Genomic DNA, 21,277 nt, shown 5'->3' with positions numbered 1-21,277 from the left:
ACAAACGAGTGCGTACTCACTCCTACGCTTTTCCAATTTTTAAACATTTTTATTTTAGCTGTATTGAACCAAAATTTTAGTGTGTAGAGAGAAGCTATCGGACGTATTCGTCCAAGAAACTAGATTGAGTATTTGTTTTTATCTATTTATTTTTGTTGTCAGTGAAAGTTTGCCACAAAAAGTGATCAATCTTACATGTATTACAAAAACTTTGTTTGCCACAAAAAGTGATCAATCTTACATATATTATAAAAACTTCGGATGATCCAAACAACGAAGTCGTTGTAGTATAGTGGTAAGTATTCCCGCCTGTCACGCGGGTGACCCGGGTTCGATCCCCGGCAGCGGCGTAGTTTTTCATTTTTTGTTATAAACAAGCTAAAAACAAAATTTTTGAAGATGGTAATGGCTTCGCCCGGGTTCGAACCGGAGACCTTCAGTGTGTTAGACTGACGTGATAACCAACTACACCACGAAACCTTTTAGCTGTTTCTTTCAATATAACTATAATTAACAAAACAATGTTAACATCCACATATTAACTAAAATTTTCTGAGCAAATGAAATGGAATTTAGATGAACCTCTAGCTAAAATCGAATTTTCTGAGTAATCGTATCAAGATTAGCCGATATAAACTGTCGTTGGTGAAACACATTCAGCTTCATTCTAAAATCTCCAAGAGTACCCAAAAAGACATATGTAAGCAGCTATAAAAGATTTGAGCTTAAAGCATTTATGTCTTTAACCGAGGAATCCAACACAAGGTCAGGAGCTAAACATTCGGTAAAATTCTGTTTTCAAACCGGAAAATAAAAAACCAACAACCCAAAAGTTAAAGAGTCAGAGAAAAAGAGAAATGAGCATAACAAGCATAAGAGAGAGCGATCCAGCGGTTCCTCATTCCTCAGCAGCACTTGCAGCACTCAGATCAACAGTTAGGTCCAGTTGCTGCAACATAAGAAAACACATCATGTCAATTTTTTTTTGTTTTTTTTTTTCATCGCATCAACATATATCCATTGAGATTTTCACAACTTTTACCTTTCCCGTGATTAGAGTATACATGTTCAACACATCCGCGACAGTTGTCTCAAAGTGTGTTGTTGCGTCATAGCTCTGTGAGGACAGGGAAAGGGTTAAATACTTCGAAACCATCCAACTTAAAGTAGGCAACCATAAAAACTAAAGATGGGTCTCGCTCACCGTTGATATAAAGCAGTTGTCCAAACCAGGCTCATTGACAGGCTCGTATCTATCATACATGTCGAAGAATATCTCATCAACAGGACCCAACAGATCAGTTCCAGGCTTTAGTTCGGTTTGAGGGTTATCAGTTTCTGCATCTGTAGACACAAATGCGATGAATTTTCCCTTGGGAGCAACGTTGTGGGAGTACGAACAACAGAAGACATACCTGTCAGTGTGTAGAGGTTCACAACATCAGACACAACAAAATTATAGCAATAGAATGATTACAAAGGGCAAAGCAAACATCACTGTATTTTTCACTTTGGCGAAATTATTCTCTGTGTGTGTGCAATTCAAGCTGTGGTTCCAAAATAATCTTATAGCACGCTTAACGCTTAAAAACACATCTCAGATTGATATTCAGATGGAGCTTAGGTACTAGAGAAAGAAAGAAAAGCATATGCACCAAGCATTTCATTTCCTTTCAGCCACTGGCTTATCGAAGTAAAGGCAAAAAAGAACTTACATATCCGATCTGCGGGCCAACTGTTTCTGAGGTATGATGACCTGGACTGAGTGAGAATCGTTGGTGTTTGGAATCGGGTGGCTCATAATTGCGATGGCCCGAGCAACCCTGCCAATCTTCCTAACCTGTTTGAATGTGATTAATCATCATATTATGAAACATCATAAACGAGTATATATATATACCCAAAAAATGTATATTAAAACATTCTGACCAAGATCACAGTCTAGTCAACACCAGGAGAAGAACTAAATGTGTAAATGAAAATAAAAACAATGGAAATCAACCAGCATAATGAACAGGCCATAGGTCCAACAGCAAAAGTCATAAGTATCAGGAAAAGCTATGTACTTTATAACAGTCCTGCTCTACTAGATCAGCATGGACACAGTTAAATCATAATTGAATATTTACACATGCTAAGAACTGCATTATTACCTTGTTTGGGAGGTAAGAAGGGTCACACACAACCTTTTTGCATTTGGCAGTCTCTCCCTCAGATGTTACACCAGTAACTTTGCCTTCCTCGTCAAACTCTACCTGGCGTAAGATTAACATTGCTGTATATGAGTACAGCATCCCTCCAATACAATCTCACGCTCATTTCCCCTCTTGCATAATTTGCAGTTTGCACCAAGAGAAAACAAAAAGCTAACGATAAGTAATACCTTGCACTCAGGTTTGTTCAACATATATGTGCCACCATAGACAGCACTAAGCCGTGCAAATGCCTGAACAAAGAGAAAAGATAGAGCGAGTCACAGAAGAATCAAGCAATAATCATCTAAAAGTTAAGAAAATTCAAGCAACGAAGGCAAAGATCGAAATGACACAAAACCTGGGGTAGTTCTCCCAATCCATAGAGAGGATAAATATACGGAGAGGTTCCTTGGAAACGTGCAAGCGATTCTGCATAGAGCTAACCAGCATTTCAAGCAAGAATGTCAACTTAGCTGCTTCAGAACTAAATGTAGAGCTTTTAAAATAAGGGAGACAATTCTGACAAAAAAGTTCACCTTCATTCTCATTACAGTATCGAAGGCGGGTTGATGAAGATGTTGGTCATTCGTGTGAAGTGCCACTGCATGACCAATAAAGTCAATAGTGTTGTCATCAAGACCAAATTTCCTGCCAAAATGTCACATAAATGGTCAGCCACTTATAATCTTAAATGAATGTCAATAACGCCAATAAACGCTAGAAGGAATTAGAACACCAGCTTACGCAATCAGTTCCTTTGTTGTAACTCTGGTCAAATCCATTCCATTGTGTGTTTTTGGGTCCGTCTCATCGTATTCCTGAACAAAACTGAAAAATTTGCCGGCTCGACGTTTCTCAAATATACCCATGAGAGGAGATTTCAGGGCCTCCATAGGAGTAGCTGGCACTTTTTGAACCTGTAAGAAATTTTTCATCAGTAAAATGATTTTGTAAAATACTGCAACCGATACATCAATGAAAAGCTTTTACCTTCCCTTTAACGAAAACGTAGCTCCCATCAACAGCTTTGAAAGACAGATACTTTGTAACATCTGTATGAATAAGAGTACGAACAAGCTTGCCATTTCCCATCATAAACTGGTCAATCGCATTGAGAGATAAAAGTTAGAAAGTGGCATTGATACAATTAGCATAAAAATATTACAATGGCAGCTAATAACAATAATAATACCTTAGGCATCATGTCAACATTGTAATCCCTGCTAGCGCCTAAGTGCTCAGGAGCCTTCTCTTCTCCCCTGAACTTCTTCCAAAGCTGCAAAAAAAAAACGAAATAAAAAATAAATTTAAATAAAAGTAACTGGTAAAAACATTGAAAGAACATTCATAAAGACGAACCTGATTGAGATTAAGCGACGTTGATTCTCCACCATAGTAGTCATTCCTGTCCATGTGAAGCACCTACCCGAGATATTCAGAAAACAACACAATCAGTCGACTACAACAATGACTTCTTAAAACAACAATGCATCATTATCCATCAGATCATGAGGCAGGTCAATGGAACCATGGAAACTTGTGTAAAATCTCACAGAAGCGATCGCATTATAACACATATCTGAAGTAATTACAGACCAAACAATTTATCAATCATCTCCTCACTCAAAACTCGACAATAAATTTTTTATTTAATCACATCTAATCCATAACCGGAGCTCAGATCATACAATAGGAGATCTATTCTCACCGAGATCCGTTCATCGTATATCCCGATCAAAGCAATAACCCAGAAATCAATAATGAATTCAGAGGTTCATATCAAAGGATTAGAAAGAAACAAACGAAAAACGAATCGAGAGGAGAGAGGATCGAGACCTTGACACCATCGACGGAAAGGAGACCGCTGAGAATACACTCCTTGAGACCGGTGCCGAGAACGATAACCTCGTACTCTTCATCCATGGCTGATTGATTTCGAGCAGAAGAGAGAAAGAGATCGGTGAATGAATACAGAGAGAAATGAGTTGTGAGATCGTCGAGGGAGATTAGATGAGTGAGCCAAGTTTGTCTGTCTATTAGAAGAAAAAAGGAAAAAAGAGATGCCTTGTTTGTAGAATGGGTAATAAGGTTTCCATGGCATAACCGTAAATACAAATTAACCAGATGTCGAATTATATTTTTAAATTAATAATAATTTTCCCCCAGATCTAAAGTATTTTTTTTTTTTATAACTCAGTAAGTGTTTAACTAAACTAAAAACCAATTAGTCCAACAAAAAATGATAATAATTAAATTAGAAAATTTCGTACACTTACACTAGAATTTTAATTAGTGAAATTGCTTAGAATAAATATTTTTGGGTCGATACCTTAACTATCGTCTAATTTAAGTGAAGAGATATAACTACAAGGCTTGGGATAGATTAACAAAGCTATATTAACAAAGTTGCAAGTCCTTTTCGTATATTACAATAACAATAAAGTAGAGGAAGAAAGCATAGCACAATTAAAATCGAGATGATGATGACAATTAATAATCTTTTAAACTAGTTGTAATAATTTCAAAAGCAAAGCATTTCCCTGTTGATGTTGATACTTATAATTTTAAATATTTAAAAGTATATATACTTGTATTTGTTTAGCTCGCTTACACGCATTATAGATGTTTTTTACTGAATTTTATTTATTGAAAATAATTGATTGTGGGTTCTTCGATAAATTTAATAAAACCATGTTTAGCATCTAGTATTACATCACCATCCATTGAATACTTCACAAAATTGTATAATTTATAATGTTTAACATGATTGAAACGCGTTAACTAGTAATTAAAAATAAATAAATACAAACCCCAAATTTGACGTAACATCGTGCAGCAATCTAGTTTCCTTAGATAATAGAACGTAGTTTTGAGAATTGATTAAAAAATTCAAGGCAGCTATAGATCAACCACTCTCTTTTTTATGGTTTCCTTACTAATTTGCATAAAGTTAAAACTGTACATTACTTGGCTGAGCAGAGGCTTTTTTATGTATATAACTCACATATTATATGTTGTAATATGTGAATTGTCTCCAAACTGAGCTGTCTTCAAGTGCATGGCTTATAATTAACGAGTATTTTAGAATCTCTTCTTCACAAAGTGACTCATGTGAAGCCTTAATAACACTTTATTTAATTACTTGTTGCATCCCGTAAAGCTTCATTGCTTCAGTACCAGTTTTCCAATGGACTTTGGATTGATATAGCTGATGATCCTTTTACAGCTATGAAGTATGAAGAGACCATATAGCCAATACTTTGCTGATTTGTAGAAACCCAGATCCATACACAGAGTAACAAACAATACAAATTGGCTCTTTGGCTCTTGAGATAGATTCTACTTTCTAGAGAGAAGTAATTTTGGTGGATTTTTTTGAACAATTGCAAAAATATTCATCAAATACTAAAAAAGTTAGAGAAGTGAAACGTATAAAACTTAATTGTGTTTGAACTTTCTTAATTATAAATTCGTAATTTTCAGTTCCATCACTTTTGAGATCATTTAATTAACCCCACGCCCCTAAAAGACACAACACACCTCAACCTCTTCCACTTTCGACCTTTTTCATTACGTCATATCCATATTATACTACATATGCTTTGTTTTACCTTTTTCCTTAATCTACGTAATTATTATTAAAAAAAACAACATTAAGCAATACTACTTGCTTTTGCACAAAAACAAAACAACACTACCACTAAGAATAAAAAAGATCGAATTTTTTAAAAAGAAAGTTTATAATTTTGCTATAACATACTGTATTCACTCATGTACAGGAGAACCAAAAGAAAAAAAGAAAAAATGAGAGACCATTTACACTGTGAGTTGAATTATTCTCATCTATAAACTTCCTAAGTCTTTTTTTGTCCTTCATATGATTTGTCTAGTCATTAGATTGAGACATTGAGGTATATAATATTATTAGATATCATATACATATAGGTCCTGAAAATGAAAATGGAAATTAATCAAAAGATAACAGCGAACGAAGAAAGAGAATAGAGAATCTATAATTACTATAGTTAATAAAATATAAGATTCGGTAGAAAAATGTAAAATAAAAAATTCGAAAGAGAATAATGTTTGTAAAAAAAGCAACAAATTTGTCAAGTAATTCAATAATTGAAAAATAAAAAAAATCTGTCAAATGAAAAAACAAGAACCCGAATCGATGCACAGGGTTTTTCTCAGCCTCTCTTTCTCTTTCTCTCTCCCTTCTCTTGTCCAGGTTTCTCCATTCTCTCTCTCTCTCTCTCTCTTTGGTTTCATATGTATTAGACCTACAAATTACGTTCTTCTTCGCGTTTTTTCTGAAACTCGATTCGTTTTTTTATCCGATCGGGTTTCCAATTTGGTGTCCACTCTGTTAATCTGTGTTTTTTGTTTTCATATATATATATACGCGAATCTAATTGGAGATTTTGGCTGATGGTGATGTATTCGTTTCATTTCTAGGGTTGTTTTGCTTGTTGATTTTCTTATGCCATGGTCATGAGCTAAGTGCGCGCGCTCAAGGGAAACGATCGTTCCAGAGATTTACGCTGATCAGAACTTTTTGGTTGGATCACACTGCTTTGGGTTTTTATTTGTAGATTTCTGTTGCCGGAAATGTTGAGACCCTTTTCGCTCTTTTGATTTTATTTTTTCATATCATTTGTTGGAGATATCGGTGGCTGTCTGCTTTTAGAAGAATATGAGATTTCAAGGAATGGGTTTTTGCTCTAGAGTAGATTTGTTTGTTTAGTGGGTCTCTTGTCCGCCTAGCTTTTGGGAGGAATGATTCGTGTGCTTCTTTTTTGAGTTTGGTTTGTGAAGTTACGGCTTGACAAAGGATGGAGAAAGAAGGTGTGTGTGAAGAAGATAACATCAAGTTAAGTGATCAGATGTACCCTGATGAGCCTTTCTGCTCCGAGGTGAAAACTGAAACCATTGCTTCATCTCAGAGATACGAAGGAGGCGAGGGGAGTAATGTGGTTTTTCCCAGAGACGCACCTTTGATAGGAAATGATCCTGCTGGTACTAATTCAGGCGAATGCTGCGGTTGTAGCGCTAAGAAACTACATTTCAAAGGGAGTGATGATCTCGTTGAGATCGAAAATATTGGGCAGCAGCAGCAGAAAAAGCTTAATAGGCAAGAAAGAATCGAGTTGGGTCGACTCTTCCAAGGCGCTGTTACCTCACTCGATTGGGAACTTGCTGAGAGATTGATTCAGTTGGCTGATCAACAAACTTTGAATGATTTGTTGTGCATTGGTCTTGATTCAGTTTGGTTCTTGAGTACAAAGCCTGAGTTTCTGGGGACCACAGGATTGATTAAGAAGATCATATGTCATGGTGCTCATGACTTTACGAGAGCTGCACTTAGGACTTCGTTTCTTGCTTCATGTGTCTCTGCTTGCCAGAGCCGGACAATGAGTCTTGCTGATACAGTTACTGTTATGGCTCAAAGGTACATATGCCATCCTTTAGTTTTCATTAGTGATGCTTAGACTTGTTCGCTGTTTCTATGATTCCTTTTTCCCCACTCACGGATATATTTGTTAGTCACACATATGTTTGCTTGTTATAGTGTGATTGGTTACATCTGCAAGTAGTCGTTTGTGAGCATTGATACTGCTAAATTTAATAGACATAAAATCCTTGGTTAGTAAAACATGAAATCAGTTATTTATGTTTAATGGCTTCTTATCCACTTGCTAGCTTATGATGTGCATTTTTCTTTGTGCACTTTTGTATGAGCTTTTCCATATAGATGAGTTGTAAACTTGTCTGTAGTTCTCATTTTCATCTGCCTGTTGGTTTTTCTATCATTGGTCAAGAGAGGGAGAGGTGTTTTTAAATGAATGGCTTCAATAAAAATGTGTAAAAATTTAAGTTCGAGTTCATATTTCGTTTGTACATAATAAAATATAGGTTGCATGAGCGTCTCCAAGAGTGCAATGGGGATGAGATTCTGAAAGCAGAGGCTGGTGCCAAAGTTCAGAAGTTCACTGAATGGGCTCTCAAATGTATAGGTTTCCACTCCCGATGCCAGGGAGCAAGGGGTAGGGTTAGCCAAAATTCAGCTGCGGAGATTGAATTACAGCTTTCTGCTTTCAAGATGTTCTTAGATCTAGCAGGAAACCATCTCTCAGGAAGAGACTTCACTGAGGCCTTCGATGCAGCTTGTTTCCCCCTTACTCTGTTCTCGAATTCGTTTGATCCTGGTTGGGCATCTGGGATATCAGCTACTGTCATACAGGGACTGCTTGGTATGCTGGTTGAAGGTGGTGCAGATAACGTGAATCAATGTTTCCTTGAAGCTTCACGTTTTGGTAGTACAGAACTTGTCCGTGTCTTGTTGCAGGTAAGCTTATATTCTTTTGATTGCTTTTAGACTTAAAGGTCTCTTTTTGTTTCTCAAATTTTGGATATATCGGTGCAGATTGCTCAAAGGAACAGCTTAGATGTTGATGTGGACTTAGCTCTCGGCTTTGCCTCACATTATTGTAAAATCGGTACAATGAAGTGCCTAGTGGAAGAAGGTAATGCCATTGCCTTCTTGGGTCCCTTGATGAGAGCAGCAGAGAGAGGTTGCATGCAGGTTGTTCAATGGTTTGTGAAAAGAGGTTGCCGTGACATGGAGCTGTGCTTGGCACTAACAGCCGCCACTTCAAGTTGCCAAGTGGAGGTCGCTGCTTATCTGCTCCCACGAGTTCCACCACCTGTCCTAACCGCTCTCAGCATAGAAATCCTCAAAGCAGCTGGAGAAAGAAGCGGAGGGTCTCTCCAAGGAGTAGAGTTTCTGCTCAAATCAGACTTCTTAGGAGATTCCACGGCTACATACTCAGTCGCAGACAGCATTGCGAGGGCATCAGAAGACGAATCCGTTCCTTCAGATCTAAAATCATTTCTCCAAGAGCACTGGTCTGAATCAGCTTTTGAGAAAGGAATGAGAGAAAGTCATGAAGATTTCATGAATTTCATGAGAGTTTTGAAAAGAGGGGAGTCGGAGATATCAATAAGGGATCTTCCTGCGCCGCTGAGAGTAGCGATAGCCTACATGCCGCTGTACAGAGAGTGCGTGAAGGCAGATGGGCGTTTACTGTCTCAGAGGTTAAGAGGACAGCTTGTGGAAGCTGTGAGACAGCTTCAAGGTTGTGGTGTTGCAGTAGTGGAAGTAAGCGAGACTCATCACCTTATGTCGGTTCTGGAGCATCACCTCACCGCCATTTTCGGTTGAAACAAATGGACTCTGCTTTTGGTGCTTACACTCCTCCTTCTCTATGGATAGTTTGACAAATAAGAAAGGAAACAACAAAATTTTACGATTTTAACGGATATATGGGATATCGGGTTTGAGATGATGATCAAGTGAGAGTGAGGGGTTTCTTATTTCTTGTATAATTTCTACTTTAATCATTTGTCTCTATTTCCCCATTCTCTCCATTTCCCTTATTATTGCGTTGTTCGTTTTTTTTATCTCCTTCTAAAATATATATATTATAATATAATAATTTAATGTAATATTTAACTTCCGTTACTACTACTGTATATCATCAATTAGTACCATGGCAATTTCGAATTTGTGGTATATTGCCCTTTCAGCTTTAATTATTTTACATCCATATTGCATTGGTTTAACTATGTAATTTTGAAGTTGTGAAATAAAAATTAGATAAAACGGCAAGTTACATCTCGATTACTAGTAGTATGAGCAGAAGCATTAGAATCGGAAGAAGGCATGAAGGCAAGAACAAGGAGTAAAACCATAATCCCGATCGGAACCAAAAGCAGCATAAACGGAGGCGGAGGTAACGGCGGCAAAACTAACGGGAGTATTAACAGAGACGCCGTGAGACACACCAGCAGAAACAGAGACTCCAAACTGAAACAATTCGCCGGGATCATCAGCCTTTTCTGCGACGAGAAGCTCCGCCGTAACTCTTGCTTGCTTTTCTCCGGCGAACTTCGAAAGCTCACGTTTTTACGATTGTTTCTTCCCAAGTCCATCACTAGATTGTTTGAGCAACGGCCTTTGATATCTTTTTCTAAGTTTGAGATTTCGCGAATCATCTGACGAGGCTTTCCTTGGTTCTGATTTCGGATTTAGAAGACCGGTGAGACAAATTAGAACAAAGATCTGATCTTTTTTTAAGTTAGAACCAACGAGCTTTTTTTTTTGGTTAGCCAATGCAGCTTGATCAAAACGATCGGTGACGAGTTCGAGACAGATCACGATTCAGAAACCGAGGATGCAGACAAGTCGCCGAGTTCTTTGATGAGTTAACTCAAATGGGTGAGACTTAATAAAAGAGGAAGCTTTGATGAGAAGAAAGAAATAGGGTGATTCTGAGCTGATGTGATTCCGGTTTAGAAACAAAGCTGCATAGAGAAATTGTCCATGTTTTGATTATTATGGTCTGGAGAAATCATAGACAACAGAGCACGATCAAAGAAACGTCTAAAAATCTGTATTTTTTGGTTTATGTAGAAAGGAAGTACCTTTAAGCTGTGTGAGCCAAATCCCTTTATCAGAAGAAGAAGCTTTAGTAGGCAAATGAGGAAGACAAGTAGCTTATGAAAGGAGAACAAAGAAAGGGGTTACTAATAAAGGCAGAGGAGATGGAGAGGATCAGAGGAGAATCAGAAGATATGGGAGGAGGGTTCAGTGAATTTAGGGATTTTTCTGATTTGGTTAGAAAAGACGAAAAAGAGGACACGTTTTTTATATAAGAGAAGAGCAGGAGAGTGGCTGACAAAATTGTGAGAAGCTACAAGTTGCTGAATTTTGAAGTTTTTGAATTTTTTATTTTATTTTAGTTTTTAAAAAAGGAACTATTTCGTGTGGCCTAGTCTTCCTCCACAATCACAAGGTTCTTCTCCCCTGGACTCCTTCTCTCTCTTTCTCGCTCTATATATATATATATATATATATACTTTGTTTTAGTATATAGTTTAAATCAATGAGTTTAAATATGGGTTTTTGAATAAGAGCAGTTAAACCAGTGTAATTGTTGGGAATTGAACTACTAGTAATCTTCTAGTAGTTTTTCTGACTAACTGGGATTAATGTTTGTATAATTACTATTGTTGACTTAATTAGAGTAGTATTATAGTTCGTTTTAATCGTACCTACCAATAATTTTGTCGATGTTTACGGATCGATCAGGACCCCATAGTGTTGTTCATGTCCAAGGCATTTCATATGGTGATTGTATGTGCTCTAGTGGAATATGTTGGGGCCAATATTTAAGCTTATATTCATTTCTTCGATTCTCATATTGTTTTCATATATAAAAAGCGAGGTTGACTGTATATAATAGCTGGGATCAGACATAGCAACGTGACAACGGGCCTTCTTATGTCTAGCTAGTCCGGAGCGGAATAGTATGTGTTCTGGTTAAATTGGTTTGCTGTACACTGAGAACATAGAAGTTTGCTTAGCTAAATTAATTAAACTTGGCTTAAGTAATCGACTGTAGACTCTCTTCTTCGTTATTTTCACTCTTTTCCTTCCTTGGTTGCGCTATCTTTTCATTAAAAAGGGTTTTATAGTTGATTAACATGTACATGCGTAATGAAGTTACGAAATCGGAAAACATTTGTTACCATTTTTTTAATCTGTTGTAAAGATAACACGTATGGTTGGTTCAATGAATTGAGCAACGTATATAGGAGTCAGGAGAGGCGTCATGAGAAACAACGTCTAGTTGTTTATATGTTTTTGTATTTGACCTTTGGAAGTATATAAACCGATTATACTAGTTTGGGGAATTGATGGATTACCAAATACTACAAAACACTAGTTACATTATATCCACATTAATTCAATTAAAATCGTGCAACATTACTTTAATTAATTAGGTCAAATTAATTAACAATACACGAAGAGTACAGGTTTAAAATAAACTCTTAATTTGACGTGTACCAACAAAGTATTTTTGCATGGATGGCAACGGCATAAGCCTAAATTAAATATAAAAAAAAAGTAGTACTAGAAGTGTGTTTAGATCGAAAGATCCGCCATATAAAGTTTCCAGACCTACTCTTGATATGAAAAGATCGTATCATTTAGGGGATGTGGTGAAACATATATGGATCTCGTTGACCAAAGTGAGGAAAGCATATGGACCCTCTTCTCCTATAAAACCATAAACAAACTAATTAATAAAACTCTTTCGTCGACATTACATATCAATTAATTAACTTTTGTTCAATCAATTGATCCTTTATATATATTATGTGTTTTTAAAAATGAGTAGAAAGGGTGGAAAGTGAAGATGTAGAGATGTGTATATATGGCAACCCATATGCATGATTATTGCCTTGAACACCGCAAACCTTTTAGATTGGATGTCCACTGGATCTGCTACACACTTCAATACATTTCTTTTCTTTAAGCTTTAGTATTATCATATATTCCCTCTGTCTTTCTAACGAACGAGTCAGGCATGTTTATATAGATAGACCAATACGATTCCTACTTATATACTCTCTATTTATATACTATTCTTTTCTAAATATCCTTACCTAAAGATCAACTAGCTAGCTAGCATGGATATACTGATATACAGCAATGTATCTCAACCTATCTATACTTTACACTACACATTATACGTTTGCTGATTAACAGTTTCTTACATACTATTTAAGTTGTATAAATGTTAATAAAGTTTTATACATTAAAGAACCATTTCGATAGGCATAAAGTTTTCGACAGTCCATATGCATAGACATATCATATGTTTTGGTCTAATTCTTAGACACTTGATGCATTAGCATTACAATAATCTCAATATATAATATAACGAGGTCCATATACACAGTTTCACTCGAGTTTTTTTTGTTTTTTAATATCTTTTGTTGATCAGCTTTTTTTTTTTGTAAGATGAATAAATAATACTCTGACCAGTATAGTTTTGTTGATTTATTAAGGAGAAAGGCAATGAGACAGACATTGAGGATCGAACGGCACATGTAACTTCACGTGGCTCTCTTTGCCTTTGATACAATGCATTTTATCACCTCTCTCGAGTCCTCTCTCGACCAAACCAACTTGCCTATTAATATTCCTCGTACGTCTCTTTAGTCCCCATCCTCTCCAATTATGTATGTGTTTGCTTTTTAAAAACGAAATTACACGTAAATTATTTTGTTCATCATGTTGAAATTTAATCTGAAGTATTATTTTGAAATTAAAGATCCGTCTCTCCCCCGACAATCATCTCTAATTTAATAGCTCCGGAACATTTATGTGGTTGGTCTATTAATAGAGATTGGTCGTTTTCATGAGTGATGTTTTTATCATCATCATGATCATGCATGAAAGCAATTTAATTGAAAAGTGCTCTCTCGTCATTTGTCATCCAAAATTTAGGAGTATGACAAATGACGTGAGACATAACTTGGTTCATCATCCAAGATTAGGTTCAGAGTATCATAAGAAAAAAGAAAAATAGGGTGACAAAGACAAGAATAAGTAATACACTTTTATGGGTTTAGACTTTTGTTTTATCAAAGCTTTAATTAATCAAGCATCACAAAATGAAAGTGATATTAAACGAATGATGATAAGAAAAAGAAAAACATGTACATCATCTGCTTCTCCCTGAGGTCGGTCACTTGGGTTCATTGCATTTAACCCTAAATATCCCAATTTTTATGGTCCAAATTCAATTGTTGTAGCCATGTATTAGATACGTAGGATTCAACCAAAACACTATGTTTACTTTCATTTTCTTTGTAACAAAGACTTTTAAAAAATGATACATGAACATGACCAATTTATTAAGTGCAGTGAAGTCTAAAATATACTAGATTAGGGAAAAAAATTAAAGAAGTTCCGGTTTAATCAAAATTAAAAGAGACATTGCCGTTTGCCGACAAAAAAAAGAGACATTGCCGTTTTCACTTTAGCTATACTTTCCGGTTTAGATTGAAACACCGCACCCTTAAACAGAAGGTTTAGGAGCTGACGTAATAGTGAAAATGTCTAAAACCCTAGAATCTTACCGGTCTCTGTTCGCCGGATCGAATTTTGCAGACAAAGGTTTGAACTTTAAACTTTGATCTCGTCCCTCCGGAGCAAACTCGGACCAATTTAGAAATCTTGAGTCGTATAGAAAATGGCGGCGAATGGGTACCTTCTCTGCACTGGTTACATTTTTTTTTTGTTGGCATTGGTTTATGAATTGATCATTTTGTTTTTGCTCGTTGTCTGGGATTTGATCACAGGCTAATGGCGGCGTCCAATGTGTTTCTTCATCGTCCTGAAAATCTCAATTTCTCGTTTTCTTCTAGAACGACTCAAATGGCTCTGATCGGTGTCAAAGGCCGTGTTAGTTTCACCGGCAATGTGAAACGCTGTTTTCCGGTCGTTTTGTCAATGGCGAAGACGGAGACTTCCGTGGGAGCGGGAGATTCCATTGCGCCTGGTAAAGGCGTATCTATCATGGTAGCTGATTATTTCCGAAACAACTCTTGAGCTGTGAAAATTTAGCATTTGTTGCATTGATGTGTTTCTGTGATGATTGTCATTTCCCGGATAGAAAGCTTTTGCCTTTTGCTAGCAATAGCAATCTTTTAGGGTCAAGTTACAGTTTTTGAAGCGAGTAGGATTCTTGTGGCAGTGTAATTGTAGAATTAAGCTAAGCCATTCTTTCTCTCTCTTTAATTTGTACCTTAGGTGAATGGATGCAGTGGCAAAATTGGAAAAGCTGTCATCAAAGCGGCAGATTCCGCTGGAGTGAATGTTGTTCCTACATCATTTGGTTCTGCTGAAGAGGCTGGCCAGACAGTTGAGGTCTGTGGGAAGGAGATTCTTGTTCATGGTCCTACTGAAAGAGAGAAGGTTCTTTCTTCGGTGTTTGAAAAGTACCCCGAACTAATTGTTGTGGACTATACAATCCCCTCTGCAGTAAATGGTACATCTATGTATCTTAGAAACTTCTATTTCTAACATTATTATGATTAAATTGTGCGTAGAATCTGTTTGTCTGCAGTTTGTTGATTTCAAAGGCTATGTTTTATTCCTTTTGCAAAATGTAGATAATGCAGAGCTATATGGCAAAGTAGGAGTTCCCTTCGTTATGGGTACAACTGGAGGAGACAGGACAAAATTGTATAAAACTGTAGAGGAATCAAGGATATATGCTGTGATCTCCCCACAAATGGGTAAACAGGTGCGTACTTAGTACGTAGTGTGTCACTAAAGCTATATATTATGCATGTAAACTCTTATTGACCCATATTATCTTTGCTTTGTTGGTTGGTCCACTAGGTTGTTGCGTTTCTTGCAGCCATGGAGATCATGTCTGAGCAGTTTCCTGGTGCATTTGCTGGTTATTCCTTAGAGGTACTTTTTCTAATTTGAGGTGTTCATTTGAATGGAATATACTGGCTGCATCATAGTACGGGTAATTGGGTACAATCTAAATAGGTGATGGAGTCTCATCAAGCTAGCAAATTGGATGCATCTGGTACTGCAAAAGCTGTTATTTCTTGCTTTCAGAAATTGGGTGTGTCTTACGACATGGACCAGGTGTTTTTTTACTTGTACTTTGTCCTCTAAATTAATCATTTCTCTAGTATATAATATGTACTCATCCTCATCAAGATTCTTCATTTTGCATTTGCTTAATTTTGAAACCAGATACAATTGATTCGAGATCCTAAGCAGCAGATTGAGGTGGTAGGTGTTCCTGAGGAGCATGTCTTGGGTCATGCTTTCCATCGTTACCACTTGACATCACCAGATAAAACGTATAGCAAGATTTAAGACATTCATTGTTTCATTTTTTGTCTTCTCTATTTCCTGGAAACTGATCGGTCTGTAACATTAAAACAACCCTTGTTTTTTGCAGTGTGTCCTTTGAGTTCCAGCACAATGTCTGCGGAAGATCAATATATGCTGAAGGTACAGTCGACGCAGTGCTTTTCCTTGCCAAAAAGGTTAGACATCTTCTTCGTCGAAACTCTTTCGAACAAATCAATGAATCGAATATCGCATTTCTTAATATGAAAATCTACTACAAACACATTCATGAATTGCAGATCCGGTCTAAAGCAGAGAAGCGGATCTATAGCATGATCGACGTCTTGAGAGAGGGAAACATGCGTTGAATAAACCTCTAGAAAAATTTCAAGAGAACCTCAGTGAGATTACATTGACCAGATGTTGAAGGTAGAAACATAGCAGCGCAAAAGTCAGCTGTGAATTTTGGTGTTTAGCTCTAAGAAGCTACCAGAGTGTTTAACTTGGTATGGTTAGTTTTCCTTTGTAATGAGAGAACCAAAACCTGCGTCTGCATTGTATCTTCTGTTGACAACCTTTAATGTTCCGATCATTAAGAAACCTTTAGAGATAAAAAATCGGAAGTGTGACTAGTCTTTTGGTGATCAAATATAATCCAAAATTTATCAAAATATAACTGAACACTTTAATGTTTTGAAGCAGAAGTCAGTCTAATAGCATCTTTCAAATGGGTAGTTGTGAAAAGAACAGAGTAAAATCGAAGTGTTAAATGCTCTACAGTATATCATAACAATGTCTTTCGAAGTTAGTTTCGTGTAGGGGTTCAGTAATTTATGGCTTATGCAATAGTCTGAGAAATTGTCTCTTTTTTTTTTTTCTCAGTTTAATCAAAAGACAGAGCCTCACTCTGCTAGAAAACAGAGCCTCTCAGTTAAAACCTCTGTTCTTGTTACCCCCACTGCCCCTAATTCTTGTTTTTAAGATTGCTCGAGATGTCTACAGCCAACAAGGCTCGTAAATATTTTATGAATTTTAGGCATAGATCAATCGATCCACGAGAACAAGTTTGGAGTTTTCCATTTGTTTTTACTGTATATATATATGCTTCCATTGCATCATGCTAGCCAGTAGGATTCCTCTCAGATCAGAATAAGCTAAGAAGAAAAGGGTTTATTCCAAAGCATATGCTTAGGAATATCCAAAGAATATTCTTGTCTGGAATCATGTTCTTGTCAATGTCTGTACTTGCACAATCCCAAACTTGCTTTTATACATCTTAAACTTACTATGAACTTTACAGGGTTTTGTTTTTCTCTTTTGCAACCCTTGAATGTGTTTGTTGATTGACATCTATGCATATCGATTTCATCATCCTCGAGTTGATCGATTGGTTTAGATGACCATCAACAAACGCTTTCGTGGTTTTGCATCTCCTCTTGAAATCTTGATAATGTTTTTAGCGTCTTTGTTACTGTTTTTTTTGTGTCTGTAGGATTTTGTATCGTCAAAGCAGCTCAAGAAGTACTTATTGCATCTCACCTAAGGATTTGATTCTAAGTTTGTAACTTCTCTGACATGGTTTTGCTCTTCTTTTTTGGCAGTCGACCAGTCGTCATAGCTTAGCCGATGAAAAAGAATCCTGGTCTTGTATTTGCAGTCGTCACATATTTGGAGAGGAAACCCAAGTTCTAAAGCCATAGGTTCTTTTAGAAACTGTAAAGTCTAGAATTTTGAAATTAAGCTTATGTGTATTGATCGGTGTAGAAAAAGATGAATGATGTGTAAAGAAAATAGGCAAGTCTTGGTATGTTAAAATAAAGATCAATGCTCAGTACCTCTGAGATAACACTACTCTACTCCGAAAAGTTGTGGTTGTGGAGAAATGGGACCAAAAAAGTCAACGAACAAGTCTTAAGTTGTTCTGGTTTAGCTACTACTACTTCTTTGATGATGATGTATATGGTTGTTGACTTCCATAGCAGTTTTTAATGCGGTTCCACAAGATTCCTTATTTCTAAAAAAGAGTGTTCATAGAAAGATCAAATCCAGACCAGTTTCAGAATAATTCTTAAATAATGTTGCGGCATTAAAACATCAAAGTTGTTGAGGATATGTCTTTGGGACCTTTGGGACTATGACTATTGACTAGGTCGAGTGGCCCTGTTATCACCTCTTATACCGGTCGAGTTGTGTAATGACTTCAAGTCTTCAACAAATGAGGAAGCTCTAACTTTCTATACCCAAACTCAAGTTCAAACTTCAGTTTTGCATGCTACATAAAGGAGAATCATAGTTAGTCAAGAAATGGATTATGAACGTAAAAAGTTATTAGCCATCTTAATTGAAATTTGAAAATATATTTCTTTTATCCTTCATTAGTGGGCACAATGAAGAATAAAATAAGTAGTAGGTTTTTCTATTAAAAAGGGTTTTCTCATGTTTAATGTTAAGTGGTGTTCAAAAAAAAAAAAAAAGGGTTTTCTATTAAAAAGGTTTCCATAATGTTAAGTGATGATGATGTACGCAAGTTTCAAACAAACACCGTGTACGCATTACAGCTAGCGCATCGTCCACTGTACATATTAGGTGAAGACTTTTGGAAAAAAACAAAAATAGTAAATTATTTCGATCTGCTAAAGTTTCCTTTTTTATGATTTGAGCCCCAAATAAACATAACTGTGAACTAAAACCCCAAAACTTTACACATCAATATTGGAATATCACCCAGAAGTACAAAATTTGCATTCTTTCCCCCCAACGACTTCAAACTTTCGTAACAAAAAAAAAGTCAACCATAGGTCCATAACACTAAACCAGATGATGCAAATAAAAGCTTTTTTTTTTTGTATGGGATGAATAATTAAATTATTCACCAGAGACACAAGAGAACAATCTATGGCTTCTATTCCTCACAAGCTGTCCTCGCCGTGACGGGGAGCAACCGATGTCTCCGCTGCCGTCGGCACCAGATCTTCTTCCTTCCCGACAAGAAATGGAAGAGAAATCTTCAACCGACCAACCACGGCGGTGGCGTTGTTGAACACCAACTTTATTCGTCTCTATATGATCAAAAGACGACGAGGGTGGAGATACATCGGATGTAGCGGCGAAAGGGAAGTGGTCGTAGGAATATGTAGTCGTGCCGGCTGAGGAAGAGAGACACTCGTAACGCCGGCGAGTCCTGTTTTTCTTCATAGCCTTAAACGCCATTGGAATCAAACCATCCATTGAGTCTTTTCTTGCTCACCTTGTTCTTTCTATCTTTGTTATGTTTTTGTGTCTGTGTGTGTATATGATCTCTTGAAGAAAGAAAGAATAATAGCAAGTAAAACGAAAAAAAAAACAAGAAGAAGAAGAGGAAAGGGCTTCTGTAAATATATGGGGGGAGGTTGGGAGGTTTATTGGGTTGGGTAGTGGTTTGGTGTGTTAAATCACAAAGACACACCTTCCATCAATTTTATCTTTGTCTATCTTTCCTTTCCTCTTTATACTTTAAGTATTGGTTGTTGACAATATTAATTGGTTTTCAATTTTCTTTTCTGTTAAATTTCATTATTTCATTGCTGGGATTTTGAATTACACATTTACTATTTGTTTAATTTAGATTTTATGGGATTTCACTGTTTTTAATTAGTGTTATTTTCTCCTTTTAATTTTCTATTTAAAACCACATCAATATCTTCCAAAAAAAAAAACTACATAAATAACATGTTAAGAACTATGTGTACTTAATTTAATAGTTGCAAGATTCAATATTAAAATCAAAACTCTCTAATCTAGAAGAAGAAAAAATAGAATTAAGAGTAGCAAGAAACACTTGTATAAAAATATGCTAATTATTATTTTTAGAAACTGTTGCATTATTCACAAAACTTATGTATAAAAATATGCTAATTATTATTTTTAGAAACTGTTGCATTATTCACAAAACTTATAGTAGGATCGACATTGGATTTATCTTTAATAAAACGAATCATAAATAAGAAAAAACAAAAAACAATGGAAGCATATAAATAGGAAAACGCGAGAATCACTCTCCCCAAAAAAAAAAAACGAGTGCCGTCTTTTTTATTGAGATAATGAGGTGGTTAACTCCGGTTATCAAGAATCAATAGAGATCCGGTTATTGAGTATTGGTTAATGGTATAAATACAGAATACACTTCATGTATTTTGGTTAAGCTTTGTAAAACAGATTTTTGATGATTAATAAAGTTTGTTACATTGCTTCACTCTCTCTCTCTTTTGATCGTCTTCTCCGATCATCTTTCCGGTGAATCAGAAGTTTAATATGGTATCAGAGCTGTGCAAATGTTTCTTCCGCTTTATCTGATATCATCGGACGCATTGTGAGATTGTATCGTATCAACGATGAGTTGTTCTATCATTTCTTTTACCTGGATTGTGCAGATCGTTCTTGTTTTGATCTCTGAGCTAATCCATGGTGTTTTCTTCTGTTTCGTTCTACTTTTTTTAATCACTTCTTTTCATTGACCTTTGTGTTGACGAGTTCTTCTTAATTTCTTGTTTCGTCATACACTTCTTGATTCTTTACGACTGAGTGAGAATGGCTACGATTCCGCCAAATCCACCGACTCCGCCGAATCCGCCGAATCCGCCAAATCCGATTAATCCGATACCTCGAGCACCTGATATGCATCGATTTCATACTGATCAATATGAGAATCCTTATTATCTCAACAGTAATGATCATGCTGGGCTTGTTTTGGTTTCAGATCGGCTAACTACAGGATCGGATTTCTATTCTTGGAAGCGATCAATTTGGATGGCTTTGAATGTTCGAAATAAACTCGGTTTCATCAACGGCACTATACCGAGACCTCCTGATGCTCATCCAGATTATGGCACTTGGTCTCGTTGCAATGACATTGTAAGTACATGGTTGATGAATTCTGTAGATAAGACGATAGGACAGAGCTTGTTGTATATCTCGACTGCTGAAGGAATGTGGACGAGTTTGATTACTAGGTTTAAGCAAGATGATGCACCTAGGATATTTGATATAGAACAGAGGCTTAGTAAGATTGAACAAGGTTCATTAAATGTTTCAGCTTACTATACGGCATTGATTTCTCTTTGTGAAGAACATAGAAATTATGTAGAGCTTCCTTTGTGCACTTGTGGTAGATGTGAGTGCGATGCTGCAGTCAAATGGGAAAAGTTGCAGCAACGTAGCCGTGTTACTAAGTTTCTAATGGGGTTAAATGAGAGCTATGATCAGTCAAGGAGACATATCTTGATGTTAAAGCCAATACCAACAATTGATGAGGCTTTTCATATGATAACTCAAGATGAGCGACAGCGAATGATCAAACCACCTACTA

At 36.4% G+C, this 21,277-nt stretch overlaps 5 protein-coding genes, 1 long non-coding RNA gene and 2 other non-coding genes across 9 annotated transcripts; 4 read left to right on the top strand and 4 right to left on the bottom strand.

Moving 5' to 3' along the window:
* The first annotated feature begins 278 nt into the window (after positions 1-278).
* Positions 279-350, top strand: TRNAD-GUC. Its single transcript has one exon. It is a non-coding gene; the product is annotated as a tRNA-Asp (tRNA).
* A 56-nt stretch (positions 351-406) lies between these two features.
* TRNAV-AAC lies at positions 407-480 on the bottom strand. The gene has a single exon. It is a non-coding gene; the product is annotated as a tRNA-Val (tRNA).
* A 217-nt stretch (positions 481-697) lies between these two features.
* LOC17885170 (guanosine nucleotide diphosphate dissociation inhibitor 2) lies at positions 698-4,245 on the bottom strand. The gene is made up of 13 exons (XM_006291075.2): positions 4,032-4,245; positions 3,555-3,617; positions 3,388-3,471; positions 3,186-3,293; positions 2,940-3,112; positions 2,732-2,843; positions 2,554-2,634; positions 2,384-2,446; positions 2,154-2,255; positions 1,716-1,840; positions 1,205-1,415; positions 1,043-1,117; positions 698-949 (listed from the first exon to the last, which is right to left on the bottom strand). Exons 1-13 carry the CDS (start codon positions 4,116-4,118, stop codon positions 899-901), a joined length of 1,335 nt encoding a protein of 444 aa, XP_006291137.1. The 5' UTR covers positions 4,119-4,245; the 3' UTR covers positions 698-898.
* A 2,102-nt stretch (positions 4,246-6,347) lies between these two features.
* Positions 6,348-9,659, top strand: LOC17885991 (ankyrin repeat protein SKIP35). The gene is made up of 4 exons (XM_006290691.2): positions 6,348-6,426; positions 6,654-7,647; positions 8,112-8,544; positions 8,623-9,659. The coding sequence occupies exons 2-4, from the start codon at positions 7,031-7,033 to the stop codon at positions 9,418-9,420; spliced, it is 1,848 nt and encodes a 615-aa protein (XP_006290753.1). The 5' UTR covers positions 6,348-6,426; positions 6,654-7,030; the 3' UTR covers positions 9,421-9,659.
* A 96-nt stretch (positions 9,660-9,755) lies between these two features.
* On the bottom strand, positions 9,756-10,902 carry LOC17884987 (protein AUXIN-REGULATED GENE INVOLVED IN ORGAN SIZE). Of its 2 annotated transcripts, none has more exons than XM_023783450.1 (2): positions 10,683-10,902; positions 9,756-10,600 (listed from the first exon to the last, which is right to left on the bottom strand). In XM_023783450.1, the coding sequence occupies exon 2, from the start codon at positions 10,251-10,253 to the stop codon at positions 9,852-9,854; it is 402 nt and encodes a 133-aa protein (XP_023639218.1). In that variant the 5' UTR covers positions 10,254-10,600; positions 10,683-10,902; the 3' UTR covers positions 9,756-9,851. The 2 variants fall into 2 exon arrangements, with proteins under 2 accessions (XP_023639218.1, XP_006292699.1); XM_006292637.2 differs by having other exon boundaries at positions 9,756-10,562.
* A 3,224-nt stretch (positions 10,903-14,126) lies between these two features.
* LOC17886722 (4-hydroxy-tetrahydrodipicolinate reductase 2, chloroplastic) lies at positions 14,127-16,550 on the top strand. The gene is made up of 9 exons (XM_006291355.2): positions 14,127-14,319; positions 14,415-14,634; positions 14,866-15,103; positions 15,228-15,361; positions 15,460-15,534; positions 15,619-15,720; positions 15,832-15,941; positions 16,043-16,130; positions 16,233-16,550. Exons 1-9 carry the CDS (start codon positions 14,306-14,308, stop codon positions 16,299-16,301), a joined length of 1,050 nt encoding a protein of 349 aa, XP_006291417.1. The 5' UTR covers positions 14,127-14,305; the 3' UTR covers positions 16,302-16,550.
* Positions 16,551-17,146: 596 nt separating this feature from the next.
* LOC111830696 lies at positions 17,147-17,907 on the top strand. The gene is made up of 2 exons (XR_002834026.1): positions 17,147-17,454; positions 17,535-17,907. It is a non-coding gene; the product is annotated as an uncharacterized LOC111830696 (long non-coding RNA).
* A 615-nt stretch (positions 17,908-18,522) lies between these two features.
* On the bottom strand, positions 18,523-19,433 carry LOC17884953. Its single transcript, XM_006291994.2, has one exon. The coding sequence runs from the start codon at positions 19,159-19,161 to the stop codon at positions 18,799-18,801; it is 363 nt and encodes a 120-aa protein (XP_006292056.1). The 5' UTR covers positions 19,162-19,433; the 3' UTR covers positions 18,523-18,798.
* Positions 19,434-21,277: the final 1,844 nt, after the last annotated feature.

This window comes from Capsella rubella, unplaced genomic scaffold (assembly GCF_000375325.1).
Source record: "Capsella rubella cultivar Monte Gargano unplaced genomic scaffold, Caprub1_0 scaffold_5, whole genome shotgun sequence".
NCBI classification, from domain to species: domain Eukaryota; kingdom Viridiplantae; phylum Streptophyta; class Magnoliopsida; order Brassicales; family Brassicaceae; genus Capsella; species Capsella rubella.
This window is presented reverse-complemented; position numbering and strand designations above follow the sequence as displayed.